At 42.0% G+C, this 26,800-nt stretch overlaps 1 protein-coding gene across 6 annotated transcripts in view; it reads right to left on the reverse strand.

The window, feature by feature from the left end:
- Positions 1-26,800, reverse strand: part of PDE3B (phosphodiesterase 3B) — a 134,043-nt gene that overhangs the window by 12,326 nt on the left and 94,917 nt on the right. For 5 of the 6 annotated variants that reach the window (XR_009760606.1, XM_061610302.1, XM_061610301.1 and 2 more), the window contains 6 exons: positions 24,869-25,006; positions 17,091-17,202; positions 16,003-16,116; positions 14,510-14,703; positions 13,429-13,632; positions 9,957-10,118 (listed from right to left, as the gene is read on the reverse strand). Coding sequence is in view for 5 of the 6 variants with exons in the window: in XM_061610302.1 (XP_061466286.1) it covers positions 9,957-10,118; positions 13,429-13,632; positions 14,510-14,703; positions 16,003-16,116; positions 17,091-17,202; positions 24,869-25,006 (924 nt within the window). In the remaining variant the exon portion in view is untranslated. Of the gene's footprint in view, positions 1-7,503; positions 9,219-9,956; positions 10,119-13,428; positions 13,633-14,509; positions 14,704-16,002; positions 16,117-17,090; positions 17,203-24,868; positions 25,007-26,800 lie in introns of those variants that run through there. The other variant, XM_061610303.1, reaches the window with a different exon arrangement.

Genomic DNA, 26,800 nt, shown 5'->3' on the forward strand with positions numbered 1-26,800 from the left:
TAATAAAGCTAAAATGACTATTGCACCAATAAACCGGGAGGCTGAGAGAACCACAACAGCTCCCTACCAGCTAGTTCATGTTGATTTATCAGGGCCAATAAATGCTTCACGAGGAGGTGCGAAATTCTTCATGGTACTGGTAGATGATTTTTCAAGATTTTGTCATGTTTTTCTGTTAAACCATAAAAGTGAAGCTGAGCAGAAGCTGAAACTGTTCATTACGAGAATCGAAACAACACGGCGTCACGGTGGGGCTATACGCTCGGACCAAGGTGGGGAATTCACGAATAAGGCATTGAGTGACTTTCTGGAGAGTAAGGGAATAAACCAGAATTTCACTGCTCCATTTAGCCCGTTTTCCAATGGAACTGCTGAGAGAAAAAATAGGGTGCTGCAGGAAGCAATGAGAGCCATGCTGATGGATTGCAGTTTAGGGAATTCTTTCTGGGCAGAAGCAATTCTTTATGCGAATTACAATCACAATAGGGTATTACACAGTGCTATTGGAATGTCTCCTTATGAGAAACTTACTGGCAGAAAGCCTAAAATAGAACACATTCAAAAATTCGGGGCAAGGTGCTGGATCCACATTCCACAGGGAAAAAGGAGGGGCAAGCTTGCGCCCAGAGCACAGCGAGGTTTTGTTTTGGGATTTCAGAATGCATATTTCAGAGTTTGGTGTCCAGAAACACAGCAGTTAATTCTGAGCAGAAGCATTAAAGTCTCAGAAAAGCCTTGGGATCAAAGGCAGACAGTTATTCTTACAGGAACAGATGACACACAAACACGAACACAATCACAGACATTTAAGCCAAACCTTGACATTAAAGTGGAAGGCACACAAATTCCTCTCAGGGATGCTTTAACTGAGCTCATTTGTGGGAAACGCAGATCAAAGAAACGAAAAGCTGAGGAAATGGAAGATCCTGGGCACGCGGTGCCAAGCACAAGCACAAGTACAAGCACAAATGGGGGGGCAGAGAGAGCCGAAGCTCTGGTTCCTTTAAGACGCTCTACAAGAGCAAATTTAGGCAAACCTCCTGAAAGATTTACCGTGGGATTAATAACAAGTCCTGGAATGAATAAAGTTGTAGAAATGGATCCTGAGGCACTTTATTTGACATGTGTTCAACCAAAGTTTGAGTGAATAAAGTTTTGAACTGTACTGAGATGTAATTTTGAACTGTACTGAACTGAAAATGTATGATGCAATGTACTGAAATGTATTGCAAGAGGTATTGTAGAAATGTATTACTGTATGACTATGTATTGTGGAGATGTATTGTTGAGATTTTTTTGTAATTGACAGACATGATGGGAAAAAGGGGGGCTTGTTGGCATGAGGCCTAGTAGTTTTCCATCAAGTCTGCAAAACTGTAACTAGGGGGAGTTTTGTCTTAGCCCAGTCTGGGAACGGACTGCCAAGGCCGTTGCTATGGTAACCATCTGATAGACTGGGAAAGTTCTAACAGTCTGTAAGTTGTGTCTTCTGATTTATGCCTCTGATCTGTGAGGCTGGTCTTCTGAGTATTGCCTCTGAACTGAGAGGTTCTCTTCTGTGTTTACCCCCGGGGGGGGGTGACTGAAGAAACTCTACATGTATTTACTCTTAAGCCTTAAGCCATAATGTCTTAATAAAAGACTCTTAACATGCTCTAATGTTCTGAAGAAGTTTCTTGCTCAACTTAACTCCAACGTAATGTATGCTGTTTCACGCAACAACGCACACACGCCAACAGATATCCCATAAGCTTAGTCTTTCAAGGAAACCCCTCCCTTGGTAGGAAGTATTCAGCATTGGTCCTGCACCTTGTCATCCCAGGCAGAATGACTTCTCATCAGTTCAGGTTACTATCCTCCCAGAGTTGATGGAGATTTACAGTCTTTCAGAACAGCTAATAGCTGGCACTGAATGTTGTATACAGCAACACTGGATGGGTCCCTGAATGCTGAATATGCTGTCATTGCCAGCTGAAGATGCTGTTGTCTGCCATGACTTTTGGAAAGACCACAAGCAGTACCTGGAGTCAATGTCGCCGCTGCTGCGGCCTGCGCTCCCTGCTGTGGTTGATGTCTTTCGTTGCCGCCGTTGCTTTTTCGCCGCGGCTGTGCCTCTTCGCCGTTGCTTGGCGTCTCCGGGGGTGGCGTTCTTTTGTGGAGAGAGGGGAGAAGACGTGACACTAATGATCTGGTCTGTGGCTGCGATGGAGGGGCAGGATTCAAGAAGGAGAAGTAAACAAGGCTCTTTGGCTGTCCCCTGTGTGGCGACGACGGTGTCTGCTCCGTAGAGATTACCGGACACATCTCTAACATCTTTAATATCATCAGACGACGAGGCTTTTTCGTTGGTCAAAAAGAGGTTTTGCCGTGGGTGCCTGCCTGTATAGAGCGCGGTATTGTGTGGTGCGTTTGGTTTTGAATGAATGCTGGTGTGTATATGTGATTGTGTTTGATGTGAATGAGTATACGTGTGTTTGTATATGTTTTATTATGTGCTTGGGAAAGAGGCTTTTTCACCAATCAGGGGGACTTGAGGGGGCCCCAATTAGTGTAGTGACGGGCAGAGGGAGGTATGGCGTTGTGAGAAGGACGTGCCAGGTAAGGGGAACGCGGCCCAGACATGTTGTGGCTGTGCCTTGTTCCGGTCTTTCTCACACCTGCAGGGTTGTTGGTTGTCCTCTCAGCCAACTCTCGGATCTCCAGCTGCTGCTTTTAAATGCCAGATCGGTACATAACAAAACCTCCCTCGTCCATGATTTGATTGTGGATGAGGCAGCCAATCTGGCATGTATAACCGAGACCTGGGTGGGTGAGCAGGGAGGAGTTAGTCTTTCCCAGCTTTGCTCACCGGGGTACTTGGTTCAGCATCATGGTAGATCCGAGGGTCGGGGAGGGGGGGTCGCTGTGATCTATAAGAGTTCCATCTCACTCATCAAGTACCATGTCCATGTAGTTACTGGTCTGGAGTGTTTGCACCTTGTGTTGGGTCAGAGGGACAGACTGGGAATCCTGTTGGTGTACCGCCCACCATGCTGCCCAACGGCCTCCCTAACTGAGCTGACGGAGGTGGTCTCGGAGGTCTTGCTGAGATCCCCCAGACTACTGGTACTGGGGGATGTCAACATCCATGCCGAGGCTACTTTATCCGGGGCAGCTCAGGACTTCATGGCTTCCATGACAACCATGGGGCTGTCCCAATATGTTAGTGGCCCAATGCATGTGTCGGGGCATACTCTAGATCTTATTTTTGCTACTGGACATGGAGATGGTGATCTGGATGTGGGGAGTTTTACATCTCTCCCTTTGTCATGGACAGATCACAGCTTGCTGAAGTTTAGACTTACAGTGGCTTTTCCCTCTGCAAGGGTGGGGGACCTACTAAATTGGTCCGCCCCCGGAGACTACTGAATCCTGAAGGTTTTCAAAGGGCTCTGGGGGATTTTCCGGCTGATAAGACTGGCGCTCCTATCGAAGCCCTGGTCAAACTGTGGAATGCGGAGATGACCCGGGCTGTTGACACGATTGCTCCTGCGTACCCTCTCCTGTGTAGAGCTCATGCAGCTCCGTGGTATACTCCAGAGCTGAGAGCGATGAAACAAGATAGGAGGTGGAGGCGAACACCCGACGGATGTAATTATGCGCTGGTAAGTGCTTCTACTAAGCTGTACTTAGGAGCGGTGAGGGCGGCGAAAAAACAACATTTTGCTGCCACTATTAAGTCATCTCTTTCCCGCCCAGCGGAGCTTTTTAGAGTTGTCCGAGGGCTACTTCACTCTGACCCTCAGGACATGGTAGGGTCATCGGTGGCCCACTGTAATGAGTTTGCTGGACACTTCCAGAATAAGATCTTATGCATCCGCCCAAACTTAGACTCCCAGTTTACAGCAGTTGATCCTATTGAGGTGTCCGGAGCACAATCTTGTCATGTTTTATTGGATGAGTTTCAGCTGGTTCAGCTAGAGGATGTGGACAAGGTGCTTGGACAGGTACATGCAACCACTTCGGTACTCGATCCTTGCCCCTCTTGGCTAATAAAAACTAGCAGGGATGGAACAGCTAGTTGGGCCAGGGAAGTGATAAATGCCTCTTTACGGGAGGGAGTGGTCCCTGGCTGTCTGAAAGAGGCGGCAGTGAGACCACTTCTGAAAAAACCTTCCTTGGACCCAGAAAATCTCAACAGCTACAGACCAGTAGCGAATGTTCCATTCCTGGGCAAGATCTTGGAATGAGTGGTTGCTGGCCAGCTCCAGGCGCTATTGGATGAAACCGATTATCTAGATCCATTTCAATCGGGTTTTAGGACCGGTTTCGGCACTGAGACAGCCTTGGTCGCCCTGTATGATGACCTATGTCGGGAGAGGAACGGAGGGAGTGTAACTCTGTTGATTCTCCTTGATCTCTCAGTGGCTTTTGATACCATCGACCATGGTATCCTTCTGGAGAGGCTCGTGGAGTTGGGAGATGGAGGTACTGCTTGGCAGTGGTACCGCTCCTACTTGGCGGGTCGTCTCCAGAAGATAGTGCTTGGGGAACATTGCTCGACACCGTGGGTTCTTCAATGTGGAGTCCCACAGAGGTCAGTTCTGTCCCCCATGCTTTTCAACATCTACATGAAGCCATTGGGTGAGGTCATCAGGAGTTTTGAAGTGCGTTGTCATCAGTACGCTGATGACACGCAGCTCTACTTCTCCTTTTCATCTTCTTCAGGTGAGGCTGTCAATGTGCTGAACCGTTGCCTAGCTGCGATAATGGACTGGATGAGAGCCAACAAGCTGAGGCTCAATCCAGACAAGACCGAGATGCTGTTGGTGGGTGGTTTCTCTGATCAGATGGTGGATATACACCCTGTCCTGGACAGGGTTACACTCCCCCTAAAGGAGCGGGTTCGTAGTCTGGGAGTTTTTTTAGATCCTTCCCTGTCACTTGAGGCTCAAGTAGCCTCGGTGGCACGGAATGCGTTCTACCAACTTCAGCCCAGCTACGCCCCTATCTGAGCAGGGAGGACCTCACATCAGTTGTACATGCTCTGGTAACCTCGCGTTTGGATTACTGCAATGCGCTCTACGTAGGGCTGCCTTTGAAGACAGTTCGGAAGCTACAGCTAGTGCAAAACACGGCGGCCAGATTGATAATGAGGACCAAGCGGTCTGAACACATAACACCTGTTCTGGCTCGCTTGCACTGACTACCAATACGCTTCCAGGCCACATTCAAAGTGTTGGTTTTAACCTATAAAGCCTTATACGGCGCGGGACCACAATACCTGCTGGATTGCCTCTCCCGATACGAATCTGCCCGTACACTGCATTCTACATCAAAGGCCCTCCTCCGAGTTCCGACTCACAGAGAGGCTTGGAGGGTGGTAACAAGAACTAGGGCCTTCTCAGTGGTGGCCCCCGAACTGTGGAATAGTCTTCCCGATGAGGTGCGCTTGGCGCTGACATTGCTATCTTTTTGGCGCCAAGTTAAAACCTTCCTCTTTTCTATGGCATTTTAATCTAACTTTAAATTTGTTTTAAGTCTGCTGTAACTGATTTTAGATTTCTTATTCTTTTATATGTTTCTGTTGTATCATATTATGGAATTTTATTGTATATATTTGCACTCTTTGTTGTACACCGCCCAGAGAGCTATGCTAGTGAGGCGGTATAAAAATCTAACAAATAAATAAAAATAATAAATAAAAAAATAAATCAGGAGAGGCCATGCAAGCCCTGGACCCATGCCTGAACTTGGTTGTGGGCTGGATGAGGACCAATAAACTGGCTCTGACTCCTAGCAAGAAAGAGGTGCTGTGGGTTGGTTGTTCCCGAGTTTGGATAATTGGTCAGTTGCCTGCTTTGGGATCGTAATTCACTCTAAAAGAGCAGGTCCGTAGTCTCAGGGTGCTCCTGGATGGCTAGAGGCCCAGGTGACCTCAGTGGCTAGTACTACCTTTTATTAGCTTCAGCTGGTAAAACAGCTGTGGCCATTTCTGGACTGGGATAGCCTGACCACTGTTGTCCATGCACTGGTAACCTCCAACTTGGATTACTGTAATGTGCTTCATGTGTGTCTGCCCTTGAGGTTAGTCCGGAAGCTGTAGCAGGTGCAAAATGTGGTTATGAGACTGCTCACTGGGGCAGGGTATTATCATGTCCCTTTACTGCTGAAAGAATTGTACTGGCTGCCCATTAGCTACTGGGCTAAGCTCAAGGTTCTAGCTTTGGTGTACAAAGCCCTATACAGCTTGGGATCAGGATACCTGAAAGATCATCTTACCCTTTATATACCCAGTTGATCATTATGCTCTGCAGGTGAGGGCCTCCTGTGGATACCATTGTACCAGGAGGTCTCTTCCGCATAACATAGGAAGCGGACCTTTAGTGTAGTGGCACCTACCCTTTGGAATTCCCTCCCCTTAAATATTAGACAGGTGCCATCTCTATTTTTTTGGTACCTTCTGAAGACCACCCTCTTTCAACAAGCCTTTTTAGTGACCTTATCCCAGTCTATGTTGGTGTTGGCACTCTTTTTAAGATGTTTTTAAAGCTCTTTTTTAAAAGATGTTTTCTTTTAATATATTTTAATGTCTGTTTTTATAGTGTTTTTGTTTGCCATCGTGGGCTCCTACTGGGAGGAAGAGTGAGATATAAATTTTATTTTTATTAATGTGTTAATAATAATAATAATACTGTGCATAACTATTTTAGAGCTATTAGACTGTGACAGAGCTCAGATGACATGAGATGGCACCTTGCATTCAGCAGATTACTAAAGTATCCAAAGAGGGCCAGAGGAAAGCCATTTTTTACCCAGTGAGAAGTGCCTCTGTCTAGTCTTGTTGACATACTTGAGATATAGTAACCAAATAACCCCAATGTCTTTGTGTAGAGTGTGAGAGAACGAAAAGAGTTTAAAGATATATGACCAGAGGATGAGACAAGCACATACGCGTCAAGTGCTATGAAGACAGGCATCTTGATAGGCTGGAGCATTGAGCTGAAAACAACAGAATGAAATTCAACAGGGATAAATGCAAAGTTCTACACCTAGGAAAAAGAAACCAAATGCACAGTTATAAGGTGGGGGATACTTGGCTCAGCAACACAACTTGTGAGAAGGATCTTGGAACTGTCATTGATCACAAGCTGAATATGAGCCAACAATGTGGTCGTCCCAGAGTGCAGGACACGGAATAATAGGCTCAAGTTGCAGGAAGCCAGATTTCAACTGGACATCAGGAAAAACTTCCTAACTGTTAGAGCCGTACGACAATGGAATCAATTACCTAGAGAGGTAGTGGGCTCTCCGACACTGGAGACATTCAAAAGGCAGCTGGACAGCCATCTGTCGGGAATGCTTTGATTTGGATTCCTGCATTGCACAGTGGGTTGGACTTGATAGCCTTATAGGCCCCTTCCAACTCTGCTATTCTATGTTTCTATGATTCTTCAGATATTGTGAAGCCCAGGAAATCTACACAGCTTCTTGTTACCTGAGATTTCTTCACTGAAATGATGTATCCAGACTTCCCTGTTTATAAAATATTGCATTTGCTTCTCTGGGGGTAAAATTGAGCAAGATATTTCAGCTCCAGAATCCTTGAAAGGTCCTGCCCTGATACATAACCACCAAATACAAATACTCAGTCTTGAGTGGCATCCTCTCCATCCTCCTCTACTGATACAATGTGTACATGTAACACCTCCTTTGGCTCTGTAACCGGCGTGCCAGGTTCTCCTGTTGCTGGTAATGTAGCTGAAACTCCTCTTCCTCCTCCTCCTTCTTCGAGGGAGGAGACCTGCTGCTTGCCCTCTGGCTTCCCAGGTAGTATGTCACTCTCTGGATTCAGGATTCTCTTCACCACCATACCGTGGAGGTGGTTTTACCATTGGTCTGAACTGGTACCTATCTCGTGGTGGCTCTTCATATCTTCGATTCTTCTGGTGGGGCTAGCTCCTGCTGCCGCTGTGGCTCTTCATATCTCCTCTGCAGGATTCCTTGAGATCTCTGAGCTGATTGATCCCTTGTCTCTGTCCCTGCACGCCATGTCACTATTTTCTTCTACCTCCAAATCTCTGTCCTTGTCTTCCAACATCAGCTTCTTCAGCAGTCTCCTTCTCTCGAGCTCCGTGAGTTCTTCCCAGCATACCTAAGGTGTTCTGGGTTCAAGCTAACACTGCCTCAAACTGTTCTGCTCTTGTATAGTCATCTGGTAAAGCTTCTAAAGCTATATTCACTGCCAACTTTAATGCTTGTCCTCTCAGCAAACTCTTCACTATGCCATATACAGTGGAATAGGCTCCAGCAGCCAGGCACATTCCCAACCGAAAGGCCACTGCCACTCCCTTTTTTTTTTGCTGTATTGGCCAGAACAGGTTGTAAGTTAGATCCTGGAATATGTCCATGCGTCTTTAAACAGAATGGTGCCACAGCATCACTCCAACTGCCACATTCATTCTCAGCCAAAGCCAAAGATGCTTGCACTAAGGGATTGAGCAATCTATTGTGTATATTTGCTGATGGAATTCAAACTACCCCTCTATAGCAGCCATATTCTTGGAAATCCACATTGCCACATCCTTCCTATCAGGTGTTGGTCCTACAACCCGTCGAACCACCTGTATGGGTAATGCTTGGGGTACCTCCCTATACTCTCCAGGAACAGGTGCTGGTGCTCCTAAACAACTGTTATCTGATAAGTAAATATTGTCTTTTCAGAACTTCATCCTCTTGAACCATGTCATCTCTGTTGACTACAGCTGGCATTTCTTCAGGAGTTATGTGCCTTCAAGTCAATTATGATGTATGGCGGCCCTATGAATCAGCAACCTCCAATAGCATCTGTCATGAACCACCCTGTTCAGATCTTGTAAGTTCAGGTCTGTGGCTTCCCTTATGGAATCAATCCATCTCGTTTGGCCTTCCTCTTTTTCTACTCCCTTCTGTTTTTCCCAGCATTATTGTCTTTTCTAGTGAATCATGTCTTCTCATGATGTATCCAAAGTATGATAACCTCAGTTTCATCATTTTAGCTTCTAGTGATAGTTCTGGTTTAATTTGTTCTAATATCCAATTATTTGTCTTTTAGCTGCCCTCCCCAGTCCTATCCTTCTTCTGATTTCTTGACGACTGTCTCCATTTTGGTTATGACTCTGCCAAGGTATTGATAGTCCTTGACAGGTTCAATGTACTTGTTGTCAACTTTAAAGTTACATAAATCTTCTGTTGTCTTCCTAGAGGGAAGGGAGAAATGTGTTTTGTCTTAAAACCACAAGCTTCCCACCAAACACACTGTAGCCTGGTTCACACATGCTACATCATGTTTAGCCAAAATGTAGTTTATTTGAATATCTGAATCCAGCTCAGCAGACCAACTATGCTATGCTTTCTGGCAACAAACCATGATATGAAGCTACGAAGTTGTATTCAGTGCTGCACAAGTAGCATTCCACTCATGCAGTCACACTTTCCTTTCTCTCCTCTTCCCATGTACCCCAAAAATTTGCTTCAGAGGGTCCCCAACCCTTTAGAACACATTGTGAGGGTGCTGGTGTGCTGCAGAGGAGGGGGGAGTTTTGTTGTACAAGTGGAACAGCTGTGCTGGATACAAACAAATGTTTGCTTTTTGCTTATGAACCCAGCAGACAAACCATGGTTTGTTGGCCACCTAACGCAGACACTCACTAAGCTACAGAGACACAATACAAGAACAGCTGGAAAACAAACAAAAACTTTGGAGAAACAAGCCATGGCTTCTATGAGATTACTTGTGGTTTGTTGAACAACCCATGACTTAGTATTAACATAGTCACTATTTTTGACTCCTCAGCCTGTCTGTGGAATTCCCTGAAAGCATACAGGATTATTAGCACATTTCTGCACACATACATGTATATAGATAGAGACAGATGGAAATAATCAACTAGACTGTACAAACTTTTTTTAAAAAAAAATCGATTTCTCAGGTCTACCTGCTCATAAAATTCATTAACAATGCCCTCTGTCCATTTCAAGTGAAGATCTCTAACTTTTGCTGGACCATTGATATCTGCAAGCTTGATGCATATCTGACACACTAAGAGGCGATCACTCTCATTACTCCATTCTATACCATGACCATTTACATCGTTAACCTGTTTGGAAGAAAAAACATAGTTTTAGTATTTTGGCTTACGAGTTGCCTCAGTCTATTCATTCATTTCATTTAGTTAGGTTCTGTGGACTTAGTTAGGTTCATTGTATAAGAGCATTATTTATTTTATAAATTATGCAGCACAATCCTATTTATAACTGCTCGGAAGTACATTCCATTTCGATGGGGCTTCCTTGCAAGTAAATGTATAAAGTGTATATGCAAGTAAGTGTACACAGAATAGCAGCCTTAGACTGCTGTCCTACACACATTTACCTGGGAATAAGTCTCAATGGCTTGAATCCTGCTCCTTTGTTCACCCAATTTCTGCCAATGTGTCCCTTCTACATTCTCCCCTCCACCACATTCCACCCTATTCCCAAGAGCAGATTTTGGCTGAGGGATGTATAGCAGGTAATAGAGGGAAGGAGAAGGAGGGAAAGCTTCATTTTGAGAATGAAAACTCTGTCCTATTCATTGAAGGAAAGTTAGGATACAAGCCAATGGGGATTTTTTTTGAATAGGCACGCATAGGATTGCACAGTGAGTCCCCAAAGATGTTACCTAATCCCTTACATCAACAAGCAACTTATTAAATATTTTTATCTTTTTCAGCAATAGAGCATTCTAGAAGTACATAGAGCTGGCTAGTTCCTTTCCTGCATGTACCTGCGCTTTTGGAGAGGGAGGGCTATCACCATTCCCATTCAATACCTTCAATTAACATAACATGGTTGTCATATGACAACCATGGATGTAGCAGAACTTTATGTGAGAGTATATGATTTTGCACCTTGGAAATTTCAGCATAACTTTCTTTCTGACTTGCTATTTTTCTAATGAAGCGTGTTGCCATTGTCCATAGGAATTCCATCTCCTTTATCAGAAAAGGCAGACGTAGAGGGTTTACACCTGGTGTTGAGCCAGACAGACTGATTGGGGATGCTGCTAGTATATCAACCACTTTGCTGATCTCTAGCATGGTGTTGGAGGCCCCCAGGACAATAGTCTTCGAGGGTGACTTTAATATGCATGTCAAGGCAGCTACTGGGCCAGCTCAGGACTTCCAGGCCTCTATGACAATCATGGGGCGATCTCAACCACTCGGTCCAACACAGCAGCAAGGGTGCGGTCTGCTCCAAGAGATTTGAGGGATGGTGTGTGTGCGTGCATGCATGCAGAGAACCCCACTGTCATGGTCCGACCAGTTTCAGATAAAGTTTGGATTGGTGGTGGCAGTTATTCCTTGCAGGGGTGGGGGCTGATTTGAGTAATCTGCTGCTGGTGATTGATGAATTCTGATAGATTCTGGAACATTCTGGGCAATTTTCTAGGGGAGAAAGCTAATGATCCTGTCAAAGCCCTAGTCTTACTTTGGACACAGCAGTTGACATGATAGCTCCTGACCAACCTCCCTGATGCTGCAGAGCCCAAAAGGCTTCCTGGTATTCTGGAGCAGTTATAGGCTATAGCAGTTATGGGCTCCTGCTGGAAGGGCGGGATATAAGTCAAATAATAAATAAATATATATATAAATAAGTCAGTTGAAGACTAGAGTGCAAGTCACAAAACTGTTGCTCTCAGATCTACTGCACACTGGTTAGCATACATAACTCTGCCACCCATGTAGCAGTGCGGGTACAAAAAACTACACTTTGTAGTTTGCATTGCACCCCCAAACAACTGGCCATCAGAGCTCTTTTTGGTAGTCTGGTGGTTGCTGACTGGGAAGGACCCCTGGAGGGAAGGACCCTTGAAGCCCTCAAGGATCCGCTGTAACCAACCAGCTGAACATGTTGAGGACAAAGTTACTTAACTGCACAGAGACCTTGACTCCACAGTTGCTGCAACTTTGACTAAGTGACCAGTGCTTGTCACGTGTACGTGATGTGGGATCACTTTTAGTTTGTACAGCCTGATTATGTGAACAAGATGCTAACAGCTGTGTGTGCAACCACATGCTTTCAATACCTGTCCCTCTTGTCTTAATAAATCTAGCAGAGGATTGACTGGTTGGGTCACTTTATTGTTGGAGGGAGTGCTTGCTGCCATCTGGAAAGAGGCAGTGGTATGGCCACTCCTAAAAAGAAGCAGTTTCTGGACCTGTTGGTTTGGACCAACTGTCAGCCAGTCACTAATATCCTCTTTTTAGAGAAGGTGGTGAAGAGGGTTGTGGTGGGGCAACTGCAGGCATTCTTGGATGATACTGATTATCTAGACCCATTCTAATCAGGGTTCAGGCTTGGCCACAGGACAGAATCTGCCCATATAGTTGACCTTTATCAAGAATGGGACAAGGGGCAACCTTGCTCCTCCTCCTCCATCTCTCTGCTTTTAATACAATTGACCTGGTTTCTTCCTGGACTGCCTCCTTCGGATGGGTATCAGGGTCACAATGGTCCAGTAGTTCTGGTCCTACCTACAGGGCCAAGTCCAGACAGTAGCACTGGGAGAGTGCGCTTTGGCAAGTTGAAGGCATTGTGGGTGAGTAGTTCCTACATTCGCCAGTTTCCTGCCCTGGATGGGATTGCAGTCCCACTGAAGAAGGTTCACAGTATGGGGTTACTCCTGGATTCACCTTTTGTCATTGGAGGCCCAGGTGACCTCTGTGGCTAGGAATGTTTTCCACCAGCACCATTGGCCATTCCTGGATCGGGATAGCTTGAGCACAGTAGCCTAGGCATTGGTAACCTCACAACTGAATTACTGCAATGAATTCTATGAGTGGCTTCCCTTGTGATTGGTCCAGAAAGTGCAGTTAGTGCAGAATGCTGCAGCACAATTGCAGACAGGAGTGAGTTCCTCCTAGTATGTTATACTTCTGCTTAAAGATCTCCATTGGCCAGCAATTTGCAACTGGACCAAGTTTAAGGTTATATGGTTAGTATATAAAGTCCTTAATTGCCTGGGAGCAGTTTGTTTGAAGAATCACCTCCATACTGTTGCACTGCTTTGATCTGCAGTTTTACAACTGCCATATAATGTTTGTTCTGTTATCTGTGAGAAATCAATGTTTCATTGGGGCATCTATACTTTGGAATTCCCTGCCTACTAACATTAGGTAGGCACCTTCTCTATACTGTTTCAGATGCCTGCTAAAACACTTCTGTATTTCAGCAAGTGTATCAGGACACATAATTCGGTTATGTATCTTGTTGATTTTTTCTGTATATCATTGATAATTATTTTACTCTACACCACTTAAGAGATTTTTTGATTCAGTGGTTTATAAAATTTCTTAAATAAATAAATCTAACATTACAATGTTATGGTTTATGGTCTATGTGCTGGCATGAATTTGTGTTACAAACCTTGGTATTAAATTCAGCAAGAAAATCAAAATGTTTCTTAAGATCTGTAGCAAGGATTGCTTCAATCACTAAGAACCGAAATCGTTTGAACTGTACATGATCAAGATTAGGAAGAAAGTTATAATCTGGCAGAGATAGGAAGAGACTCCATGCAGAGGCAGCATGATGATTTTCCAGAACTGATCTGTCGTTGTACAGCACAGCCTGCAAAATAATTGAATACACCTCTTTAAAGATTGACATTTTACAAACATTTATGGACCACAATAAGAGTACTTCGGTTTTAACTGAATAATTTGAATATTAATTTTTTAGTTCCTGAACAGAAATACCATTGTAACTGAATCCAGTAAACATTCACTGGGATGAATTTCCTAGGACGTGGGGAAAACCCATGTTCAAATAGCTATGGAAGTTTCCCATTTGGTCATTCACTCCTACCCATGTTGAAAGCACCATCAAAAAGGTAAGGCAGAGAGACATGAACTCACGGCCTGATTCCAGTCTCATCTCAGAGATAACTCAGAGCAAAAATAATGTACAAACAGCCCCACAGAGTGAAAAGAGGATTATTGCTTATAATTAAAAACAGGACAACTAGCCACAATTGCACCTCATGCAGTGGATGGGAGAATGTAATACTTGGCTAACGCTGCTAAGACATAATGAAAGAACGGAGGGACCTCAGGCATCACTGGTACACAACTGACTAAGATGAAATTACTTTATGACATGATAAAGTTACTTTTTGAAATTTGATTTTTTTGTTTCTGTTCCAAATCAGATTGGGACAGGGAGAAAAAAAATGCTGCCAAAACATATGAAGTCTTATTCTGTGGCCATGAAGAAGTGATGCCTTACCAACTGTATATCTATATAAGAATTAACAGTGAAATGCTATACATGTCCACTCTGATGTAAGTTCCACTATGTTCAATGGGACTTACCCTCAAGTGACTATAAGACTGCACAGTCAATGTATCAAACATGCTTAATTGTTGGCAAACATGAATATACTTGACTGCTAAATTTTAAGAATTGAACTGAATACCAGAAACTTTCCAGAAAAAAAAAATCCTACCTGAGAAGCATTTGTAGCTACCAGGAAAGCATTTGTACGACCAGGGTGATCATAGTCATGCATAGCTGCTGCTACATAAAGAGCCATTAATTCTAAGGCTGGAATGTTTAAGGCTAAGCATCCATAGTTTTCATCAACAATAGTACAACTCCTGGAGGAAATAAAGACAACTCGGCCAGCTGAAATGCCACCATCTGTATATAGGAAAAAATTAAATACAAAAGTAATGTTTTAAGAATACAGTAGGGCCCCGCTTTTCAACGGCCCGCTTTTCGGCTTTCTATTAATACGGCGGCTTCCAGTTAGAGTAAGGCCCCACTCATACAGCACTTGTTCTGCTTTTATGGCGTTTTTTGGACGTTGGGCGCAATTCTATTGAATGAGTTCTGCTTTTTGGTGGGTTTTGCTTTTAGGTGGGGGCCTGGAACGTAACCCGCCATATGAGTGGGGCCCTACTGTATTCAGCGATAGCATCTTCAAAAGCATTTACATTATACCCACCAATGAACAGCTTTCATTGTGTTAAGTTTAAGATTTAAAACAATTCTTTGAAAAGTAAAAAAATAAGTTTCTAACAATTATTCCCCAGGAGAAAGAAACCATATATTAAACATTTCTGGATTTTGGACCCTCTGAAAGTGAAGCCTACTAACACTAAACTGCCAGACGAATCATATTGGCGTTATTATTTACAACTTAAAGAGGATAAATTGTAATGAATATTTCTATTTGTCAACTAAAATCAGATAATGATATCCTGAGGATGAAATTATAAGTAGTTTTAAAGTCAGTGTGTCCAAATTCATACAAACAAAATCACTATTAACCATCTTAACACGTGCACTTCAGGAGTTCAAAAATAAGATAGAATTTCTGTGCTTTTATTATATAAAGAACAAATTGTGAGAATTTTTTAAAAACCTGCCTTATTATCTCAATATCTTTTGTGCAAAGTTAAAGCTAAGCAATTTCATTTAAGTTATATTGGCTTAAACGTACAGGAACGTTTTAAGATGTGTATATATTAATTAAAATAGGATCCTGAATGTTCAGGACTATTTCTTTTTTACACTAAAATAATTGAGAAAAGCTCTAATTAAGTTAAATAGTTTAACCTTAGGTACTTTTAGTTTGAGATGTTTCATTTCCTAATTAAATAAAGAAATATTAGCCTAATGTATTTTAGTTGCTAGAAAACATGCTGACTGCTCCAGGAAGATATAGATCTCATTCTGGATAAGAGTTCTAAGTGAAACCATTTTCTTGGCTAGGAAGCAAAGCATATCAGCAATTATTAAATCAATTCTCCTAAAACCAGACACACATTGCTTTTAAATGACATCAGCTGTTAGTTTTATCTTTCAACAATGAAATTTCAAGTAAGAAAAGAAATTTTAGGAGACATTTTTTCCAGTTACCTCAAATATATTAATTTTATTTCATTGGGGTGGGCGGGGGGAACTGTCTGTGGAAGAACAAACAAAATCACATACCAATGTCAGTTCCTGTCACAGAATCAATATGTATTTGCCGAAATCCAGGAACTGGTCTTGTTGTAAGATACCAAACAGCATGAAGAACATCTGTTGCATGTATTCGATTGTGATCTAAAATCAGATTTTTAAAATTGTTCAAATATTATCATAATATGTACGAATAATATCACCTGTCACTTGTTTGCAAGCTGCCCTCTGTAAGCCATTGACGGACCTGCTATTATAGTAAGGTCATGAACTTTCTTACTGTTGTGGCAGAAAGCTTGGGCAGAGAAAGGTGACAAAAAATTGGCTTTTCTGAGAGAAGATAATTCTGTCTGAGAACATTCTACAGGTCCAAGGAAAGCTGTTGTATTGTTGACAGGAAGGGTAGGCAGAGGAAGAAAGACTTGAGGCTGGGAAACTGAATGGACAGAGAGCTCATGAGACTGGAGAATTACAATAAGGAAAAGGGAACCAAGGAGAAAGGGTGTGTGATCAAAGTGGGGATTCAAATCAAGAAATGGGTTGAGAAGGAAAGAGAAGCCCAAAAGACAGAGGGGGGAGAATCCCACACACCATCTTTCACTGAATCTAGACACAGGAGTGGATGTATGCAAGGAGCAGGGAGGCATTCTTTGCAAGGAAGGTGTTCCAATCCTTTGAACAAATGGGTTGCCTTTTCTGTAACTTTACTTCTCTATATAATCCTTTCTGAGATGGGGTGACCAAAACTGTACACAGTTTTCCCCCAGAAGAAGGAAGAATCAAAATTAAAAGATAATCCAAATTATTAAAAATTGAATATTCAACATTCAACCTCCTATTAACTCTACTAATCTCATTAGCATCCCCTTGTATTTGCCAAGCTAGCAAATGCTTTAAACAAACTTCATTTTATCCATTTTTGTTATTATTAGCATTTTAAATATATTTATTATTATTCTATAATGCATGAGAGAAACATTAATAAAAGAAATGCTAGTCATCAATACCATAATATTACATTGTAGCAACAGTTGTTTGAAAACATATGGCTAACTTGATAAACCACACAGTATGGCTTAGAAGAACAAATAAGCTTGGTGTTGTAAGCTATTACTTACAGGGAATGTCTCGATAACCATTTTCTAGAGCCTCAAAGTAGTTCATGAATTGTCGAGTTGGAATTTTGAAAATTTCAAATAAACCAGTGTCTTGAAACAACGTAAATGCAACCTAAACACATGATATAATATTTTAATTCTAAAGAATGTTAATGTACAGTAATGTACACTTCTTTTTTAGATTTTACGTTTTGTCTTTTTTAAAAAAGAAAAATATTTATTTCATAAGCATATTACAATGAATTACAATACATGCAATAATTAAATAATGGATTCAAAATATATTTACTAAGGGTGCAAGCCTCTTGGTAGTTGTTAGAAGTGTGACAAGACCAACTCCCATTTGGTCCTCTTTGCATGGGAAGAGAGATAGAAAGATAGTCCTCCTAGCTGGCTACTCTGCCACTGACGTGTGCTCATCTTTTCTGTCTGTTTTCCTTCCTCTAAACTGATATCTCTCAGGGAGTTATTCTCACCTTTGACTCGCCTTCCTGTTTTTTCTTCTCTGCAGACCATGTTCTCTTCCTCTCCTCTCCTCTCCTCTCGCATGATGGGCAATGTCCAAGCATGCTCATTGCAGCCTCCAACTTAGCTACACTGAAGTAGGGCCTTTCCTATCAAGTATGTATTTCTATTAATAAAGTAGTTATTTCTTATTTTGAAACCACATCTGAGTGATTTAAAGCAAGATAAAAGCTTGCTTTCTCTCAGGTAAAATCACACCCACACAGCAGAAAGCGCTGAGCAAGATACACTACGCTAAACTCTGCTAATTTACTAAAACTCTAGTTGGTCTACTAGCCATTAGCTATGCTGGGGGATTTCAGGATCCAGTGTAGCTGCAGCAGAGGAGGAATGATGTCAGCACCGCCGGGCTCCACTTTCAGAAGTCCCCCCCCGGGCACAGCTGGGGAATTCTTATGCCACCTGGGTGCCGCTGGGGCCCAGCAGACTCAGCCAAGATAGGTACAAGAAGAGTTGGTGGAAGGCCTCAAAAAGGGGCATTCTGGGGATGTGTTGAGGCAAAACTGAGGGGAGGGGAATTTGCACTGTATCCTGAGCCTGTCTGGCTCGGTCCTGCGGCCCTCAGTCCTGGCAGCTGATATGCTGGGAAAAGGGGTGGCAGAAGGAAAAATGCATTTCGTTTCCTTCCGTCAAGCCCTGCTGGCACAGCTACTGTCCTCTCCTCCCAGTTCAGAACAGCGCTTAGATAGATGGCCCCTTCCACTGGCTCTGCTTCCACTGGCCTCTGACGAGTTGGATTGTGCCCTAAAAAGCTTAGGATTTATTATATAAATATATAATGAGGCAAGAATGGCCCCCTCCCTACAGTGCTTTCGTTGGCAGGTAAAGACTTTTTTATTCCGACAGGCCTTTGGAATAGAAGATGTTTAAGGATAGCGTTTAAGAGGGGTGCGGTATTGTTTTACTGCCTTAATTGCACTATTTTTAAACTGTTTTTTGAATCATTTTAAGTGTATGTTTAAATGTTTTAATGTTGTATATAGTTTAATTCAATTTTAAATGCAGGTTTTTGTATGTTTTTATTATATGTATTCGTTTTTATTTGTAAGCTGCCCTGAGTTCCAGCTTTGGAAAAAGGGCGGGGTAAAAATAAAGATAATAATAATAATAATAAAATGGAAAAAGCTGTCGCGTTTTACATTTTGAAGTAAGTAGGTTTGCATCCAAAGAAGCATGCACTAGCACAACAGGCTTTCTCACTTCCTCCTCACAGCATCTCCCTCTGTCTTTCAAAAACTGCTCCTGAGGATAAGGAGAACTCCTGGAACAATATGAGATGTGGTGTAGGGGGCTGAAGCGGCAGGGTGGACTCAGGGGAGATCAGAGGGCCACCTAGTGTAAGCAGACATCTCTGTAATTTCTCCAGTTTAAAACTAATGTGAGCTTATTACAAACTGATTGCTGAGGTTTCCTAACAAAAGAGTTAATTCAAAAATATATTAATTTTGTTAATTTATTTAATTAATTTATAATTACTATATTAATTTAATTTGGTTAATTATTAATTTGAAAACCACATATTTCCTGTTCTTTAAGATAATTTGCATATTTTATTTATTAGGCCTACATACAACTATTTACATTTTAAACATTGTCTAAGTAGAATTCTATTTTTATTCAAATATAATCCAAATAAATGTATTAATAACTTTCATATTTTCAAATAACTTTTAAGTTTTTTACTAGAACCAGAGCTGGTGCCAGGCATGACTGAGCCCTTGGGCACCAGTCTGCCCCGGGCCCATGGTGTCATAGCCCAACAAACCTCCTGATACAGGCGGCACAGGGCTAATAAGCCCGCCCGCACACCCCACCTACTTCTTTTGTTTTGTGAAAGATGTATGCGGAGTGTACACATGCCTACAGTCAACCAAGATCATAGCGGGGGTGTCAGCCCCTTAAGGAAGCCTCCATCACTATCTTGGGTGTTGGCAGGCATGTGAACACAGGATGCACAGCATTCACATTGACAGGAGAGGTATATGAGGCATGTGGGCAGGCTTATTGAGGCCCATGCTGTCTGTATTGGGGGGTGCTTGGGGGCTCCTTCTCTGCGATAGGGTTGGGTTGCTGGACCCGACACTGCTACAGATCATAGAATGGGATTGCCACCCTCCCAACTGAAAGAGGAGCCCTTCTGAGCTGCAGAAGCCTTTGGCCAGGGCCCAACGTGGCCACCTTCTGGTGCTGTCCCTGACTAGAACATGGCACTTAAAAATAGATGGGGAGTTCCATAAGAACATAATTAATCTTTCGTCACTCTTCCTTCTACTATCTCTCTCTCTGTTACAGGTAATCAAGAAAATGTGCTAACAGTGATATGAAAATGTTGGCTCAAGCTTCTTTGATTAAAGACTTCAATTCAAGCACCTCATTGAATCACAGTTATGACCACGGTGATCTCTGGCAAATGTGCCCTAAAAAGTCCCAAACAAGACGTGGCACTACAATAAAACACACTAATGTACAAATGTAGCCTTCTCTCCATGGCATGGTTTTGTCTCTAGTTTCCTGACCTGAGGAGCAGGCAGCAATGCAAGTATGTGGGAAAGGCAGGCTATGTCACAGCCAGGATGGGCCCTCCTGCTACTGTTCTGGAATGGTAACATCTCTTATAACTTCTGCTGCAGTTTGGCCACCTATGAATTCTGATATCTCAGAGATATGTTGGTCTCTGTAAGATAGCCAGTAATAGGATACCTCTTGGATGTATGGATGCAGAGGACTTGTTAGCTAACCACAAGAAGCAACCAGAGCTTTCATTTAATATTTTCTCAGTCTTCATTTAGAAAAAGGGCAAACAAAGGGTTAATATATACTAAAAAGCATAATTGCACCACATATGTAAAGCTACCTACCTCCTTTCATAGACAGGATGTCGGAAAACACATTTGCCAGCGCTTTGCAATATACTGAGTCAGAGCAAACATGCTGCTAGTTACCTTACAAACCATGGTTTGCAAACTGGGAAACAGCCCCGAGTGTGCTCTGTTTGCTCTCCTCTAGTGGTTCCCCACTCCATTCTCTGACCTTAATTATAGTATGGTACTGCATCTACACCAACACTAGCAAAGATCAATGCTAACTAGAGCTCTCTTTATGAATTTTGGAACTGTGTATAATACGTATGCAGTGTTGTGTGTATGTGTGGGGAGAACAGCAGGAATGAGTGTGCTAGGTCTGCCACCCCCTTGTTATTCTTGTCACACTTCACAAGAACAGGAAGCTGAATGTTTACTATACATAGTTCCAGAATGTCTGAAAGGGGCTCTACTTTAACTCCTACTTTCCATTCCTTATTACTTCCTCAAAATACTTAAAAGTGCCAATAATCATACATATGGGGTGAGAAAGCTGCCCTCTAATTCCTTTTGATTAGCCATAGTAATGCCTGTTCCATTAGTTTCCATGCAGACCTGTGATGATTTGCAAGGCTAATTCTTTAAACCATGTGTTAGTTTTGAGCAACTCAATGCTATTATACAGAAATTAGATGGAAGATTACTGGAAGATTACTGCTTCAACTCTAGTTGTCCAACTTATATTGTGGACAGAGTGCATCAGGGCCTCTGAGAGGAATTTTATCAGGGGGTACAAAGTTTCTTTTGGGCCCCTTCCCTTCTCCATTAGTCATTCTGTTTTTATCCACTACGGTTTTATGCCATGAGCTGTAGCCTGTAAGGTCAAAAAGGGTGTGGAAGATGAGAGAGGGGTGGAGTGGAACGCTCTATTAATTTTCTGCATTTAACCCTTATGCTCTTATACTCCCTCCACGATAAATATAAATAAATATAAATAAAATAAAAGAGGATCAGAGATAAGAAAGCACATTTGATTTGAACATCTTTGTTTAAGCTACAATACAGATAAGGAGAAAGAATTCACATTGAAACAAGGTAGATAAACTTAATATTTACTTTAAAAAAAGAGCTTTCCTGGCCTTTTTTTGTGAAATATTTCAAATCACAGCATGAAAATTAATTGTTCTGGCAATGTTTGATTCAATACTTTGCCTGGCCAAATCCACAAGACGTTCCTGAGACATTGTAGACCTTAAATAATTCTTAATTAGCTTAAGTTTGCTAAATGACCTCTCTCCAGAAGCTACTGTTGCTGGAATCGTTAATAGTATTCTTAAGCTAACACAAACATTTGGAAACAGGTCACCAAGTCTGTACTCTGTTAACAAGTTCCACAGATCTAATGGCTTTAACTGCATTTACAAAATTTGCTTTATGTACTGAGGGTAAATGTTGCATTTCTTTTCCAAAATCATCACCATTAAGGTCAGCAGGATATTGCTCTGATAAAGATAAAGCTTTTGTCTCCACATCACTTTCGGACATGGTGAGATATTTCCACAAGAAATTGATTTTTCTGCCAACTGATTAATAGCATTGAAGCGGACAGTTAATTCTGCTATAATATTGTCTACCAAAACGTAGAACACACACTTTCTGAAGTAGGCCCCTTCTGGAGTATCATCTGTGTCATTCATTTCTTCCAAGTTAGCATCAGGTGTGCTGTTGTCATGCGGCCTTGCCCTCTTGCGCCTAACTCCATCACATCTACGGGACAGTTTTATTTCTATATTTAGGTTTGACGCAACCAATTTGGCTTCATTCCACATGCATTTCCAGTTCTTTTGAAGTTTTGTCAGCTCTGTGAGGAGAGTTTCTATGTTTGCTACTTCAACATCCAGTGTGGCATCTCTAGCTGGGATGACCTTGTTGCAAATATCTATGCCAGCTAATATTTTGTACCACACAGCTGACATTAACACATAGGCAAAAGATGTCACATATAATAAAACTTCATGGACTTCACTGCTTGTTTTGGCCGTCAAATTTAGTTCTAGGAGGTCTTCCAGTGCTAATTTAATGCCAGGCAAGTGAGCTACAAAAGGCTTTACACATTCAACATGATCTGACCATCTTGTTTCAGACATACCATGAAGAGAACAACCAATACGGTTTTGTAGTAATTCCCACCGCTTAGCACTGGAACTGAACAGGTGGTACACAGTTTGAATTGTTCCGAAAAAGGTTATTGCTTCAGGTTTGCATTCAGCATTATTTCCACATAAGTTGAGTGTGTGACAACTGCAAGGTGAAAAAATTGCTGTTGAGCATTGTTCTTGTATTTTTGCTTGTGCGCCATTGTATTTTCCGGCCATATTTGCCCCATTATCGTAGCTTTGAGCTCTACAGTCACTGAGAGGAATAGCATGTTCTTTCAATGTATCAGTTATCAACTGAGCAATTTCTTCCCCTCTTTTGTTGCTACAATCTGCAAAGTTGAGAAATCTTTCTTGAATCTCATACTGCGTTTCTTTTAAAAGTACGTATCTCAAAAGAAATGTTGTTTGTTCAATATGGCAAGAATCTGGTGTGGAATCTACTATTATTGCAAAGTATTTTGCAGATTGCCTCTCAAGCAAAATGTGTTGTTTCACAAGATTCGAGCGTTCTGCAATAAATTCATTTTGTGAGTCAGGGGACAGATAATGAACTTGAAGCCGCTCACTCCTTTTCTGTGACTCCTCTACACTTAGCACATGTTCCTGAAGGATGGGGTCCCACCTGGAGAGCAGTTCAATGAGTCCTAAAAAGTTTCCACTGTTTGAATCACCAATTCGATGGGATGAACCAGTAAATGCTAGACCACATTCTCCCAAGAAGTGTACAACATCGATGATGCGCTTTAAAAGGTTGTACCATTTCACAGCTTCAGTTTTGATTGACGCTTCTAAGATGATGTCAACTCTTGACTCAGACAGCAGGCGCCTTTCTAGTTCTCGCCAAGCTAGGTAACATTCTCTGTGACTATTGCCTTTTTCATGTTTTGGGATCCTGTAGGAAAGTTTCCGCCACTTCCCATTAGAATCCCAGCCTTCAGCAGATACCAGTGCAGACTTTGACGCAGAAGTGCTAGTCTTGACTGTCTTGTGCCAAAATAATCGATATGGAAAGCAATATAAAGCTGGTTTCTGTTGACTCCAGACAAGCCAGTCTCTTACATGTAGTTCTCCATTAGTGCTTTGAAATTTCAGTATGCTTTCTGGGAACACTTGATTGCAGGTGTCTTTGGGGAATGTTTTAGGCAGAGGGATGTAACCGTTCGTAACATACTTTTCTATTTCCTTTTGAGATGGAAACTCGGTTGTGATACATCCAATGTCAAGGCCTACATTATGATTACTCCTCTCATCTTCCAAATTCACTTCCACATGCGTCCGTTTCTTTCTGTTTTCCATTTTCATTTTCTGCATCTGCCCCTTCATCAAAATACTGTGCATGATTACCCAAATCAACTGCACCTTGTTTGGGGATGAGGTTTCCAACAGTTTCTTCTTGCTCAAATTCTGTAGGTGAGTTCAACGAAAAATGTTTTGAAGCCGCACTTAATCCAAATTGAAAGAGTGTTTGTTGACCCCTTCTTTCATTTTCCTCTCGTTCTTTCTTGTCTTTGCTTTTCTGGGCTCCTGATTTGTGAGAATACATTTTGGAGAGATGATTTTCTCATCATGATAGGGTTTAAAGGTTCACACTGCTTACCTTATATGAGCCCTCAAACCGCATTTTTCCTTTCATACTAAAGGGGAAGGGTTAATCTAGCGTCCTAATGACCATGCCCTCTTAAGGTCAAAGTATCTCTTCCTCTTGTTACCTTGGCCACCGAGCATGCTCAGTTTCTTCCAGAGTAAGTTTAATAAAAAATGAAAAAAATCCTCAAGTTTGATTATTTGTATTTTCAGAATCCAACAGAAATACAAATATTTGTTTCAACATGTTATGCTTTTTTGCACAAGTTAGGGGGGAAAGAAAAAAAAGCACTATTTGTAGCAGGCTTGCAGAATGGGAGCCAGCAGGAAATGACATAACAAAGGGAGGAAAAGAGAGCTCCCCTCCTTTGGCTCCTGGGCCCCCTTTTTGACCCTGGGCTCAGGTACGATGTACCCCCTGCACTCTCATGGGCCCTGGAGTGCATGAATTATTGTAGAAAATTATAGCAGAAACATCAGCAGTAAAGGAAGTTACCCACTTCTTTCTTAAAGTATTCCAAGCTTCTCTAACCACAAGACATGGCATTTCCCACATAAAATCTATTCAACATTTATATACATGCAAGCTTAGAAAAATAGCATTGTGCAGCTTATCAAACTGTCTGTATACACATACACACAGAGCTTGAAAGGTGTTCATATATAACAAAATGACATAATAACAGAATGCTCCATAGGAGCAACAAACCTGACTGAGGATTCTTCCAGATTTGTCTCCCATTTTTTCAACAAGATCAAATATTTGGAAATTCCAGTTGTTCATCTTCTCCATTAATGAATCATGGTCTTCTGTTACCATTAGTTCTAATGAAGGATCTTCACCTATCTGTGTAAGAAAAGCATTACAATAAATACTAACAAAGGCTTGTGCACAGTAAGAGGAACTGAGGGAACAGCTCTAATAGGCCCAGTAATAGTCTTCATAAAAATGTAGGAAGGAAACCAGGCTGTGAGTCACAAGCCTCTTCTCCCAGGCATTTTAGCATGTGTTTTTAAATTGTTTTCAAATTTTTAAAATTGTGTTTTTAAATTGTTTTTTGTGTTTTAAAATTTGTATATTTGTTTTTAATGTTTTTAATTGCTGTAAATTGCCCAGAGGGCTTCAGCTATGGGGCAGTATATAAATGTAATAAATAAATAAATAAACAAAACAGAGGTTTTTATTATATTAACAAAACATTTCAGCTTCCGCCTTCATCAGCTGCTAACATACAAATGCTGTTACTAAGGTGGCAGTTATAGAGCTTTGAGGATGGAATGCTCAGAGGGGCTTCATTTCCAGAAGCTAAGTAGTGCTGGTACTGTCTTCCAGGTTCAGGCCATGTGGTGCCAATTTTAGGTGATTAACGGAATCCTTATAGGGATCCAGAGCAAGCTTGAGTGAAGTTCTGTTTGTTGCTTTCAAAACTGTCATATTATATTATAGACTGTTGGTGAGAGCTGTGCTTAAGCCTCCTATCACCAATCCAGGGTCTCATCCTTGTCACTCCAAACGCTGTATCACCTGTGTGTACCTCAGGAAGACAGGCACTTTTACAAGCACTAGGACAGGCAGGATATATTACATCAAACAGAACATCACCTGCAGGTCCTGCAATATAGTTTACATCATCGAGTGCAAAAGACCAGGATGTCATATCCAATACGTAGGAAAGACCACAACTGACCTACGCACACGCTTGAGGAACCACAAGTCGGCAATTTTGACAAAAAAAGTGGATCAACCAGTTGCAAAGCATTTTAACATCGAGGGTCACAGCCTGTTGGACTTTTCCATTACAGCGATAGAGATGCCAGCAGATCCAGCAGCATTGACCAAAAGGGAGAACTTTTGGATTTACTCTCTGGACACATTGGCACCACATGGCCTGAACCTGGAGGACAACACCACTACTTAGCTTCTGCAAATGAAGCCCCTCTGAGCATTCCATCCTCAAAGCTCTATAACTGCCACCTTGAGCTCTATAACTGCCACCTTGGTAACAGCATTTGTATGTTGGCAGCTGATGAAGGCAGAAGCTGAAATGTTTTGTTAATATAATAAAAACCTCTGTTTGGTTAATCCCAATTACACACTCTCTCTCTCTCTCTCTCTCTCTCTCTCTCACATACACACACACACACACACACACAATTCCAAGGACTGTGTTCAACTAAGTTCTACTCAGCAGAGATCCACTGAAATTACTGCACCTATGTTAGTCATGTCTATTAAATAAATGCTTTTTTGAACCAGAGATTTTGGACAGTTGCATCAACACAGCAAGTAATCATGTTGTGAGTGTTAAGCGTCAAGTGCTTTCAGATTACATATATTGGGGTGGTATGCAATGCTAGTCCTACTCAGAGCAGACCCACTGAAATTAATGCAGCTGTTAGTCATTAGTAACTTCAATGGGTCTCCTTTGAGTAGGACCAGAATTGCATACCACCCCAATTAATATAATCTCAAAGCACTTAATTCTTAACACCCACAACATGATTACTTGCTGTATTGGAGCAACTGCTCAAGATCTCTGGCTCAAACAAGTATTTAATCTCATATTAGGATACTGACTGTGATCATTTCAGAAACTGTTCCATTACATGATACATAAAACTCCATTAGCTTTGCTTTCCC

This window comes from Rhineura floridana, chromosome 2 (assembly GCF_030035675.1).
Source record: "Rhineura floridana isolate rRhiFlo1 chromosome 2, rRhiFlo1.hap2, whole genome shotgun sequence".
Lineage (NCBI taxonomy): Eukaryota > Metazoa > Chordata > Lepidosauria > Squamata > Rhineuridae > Rhineura > Rhineura floridana.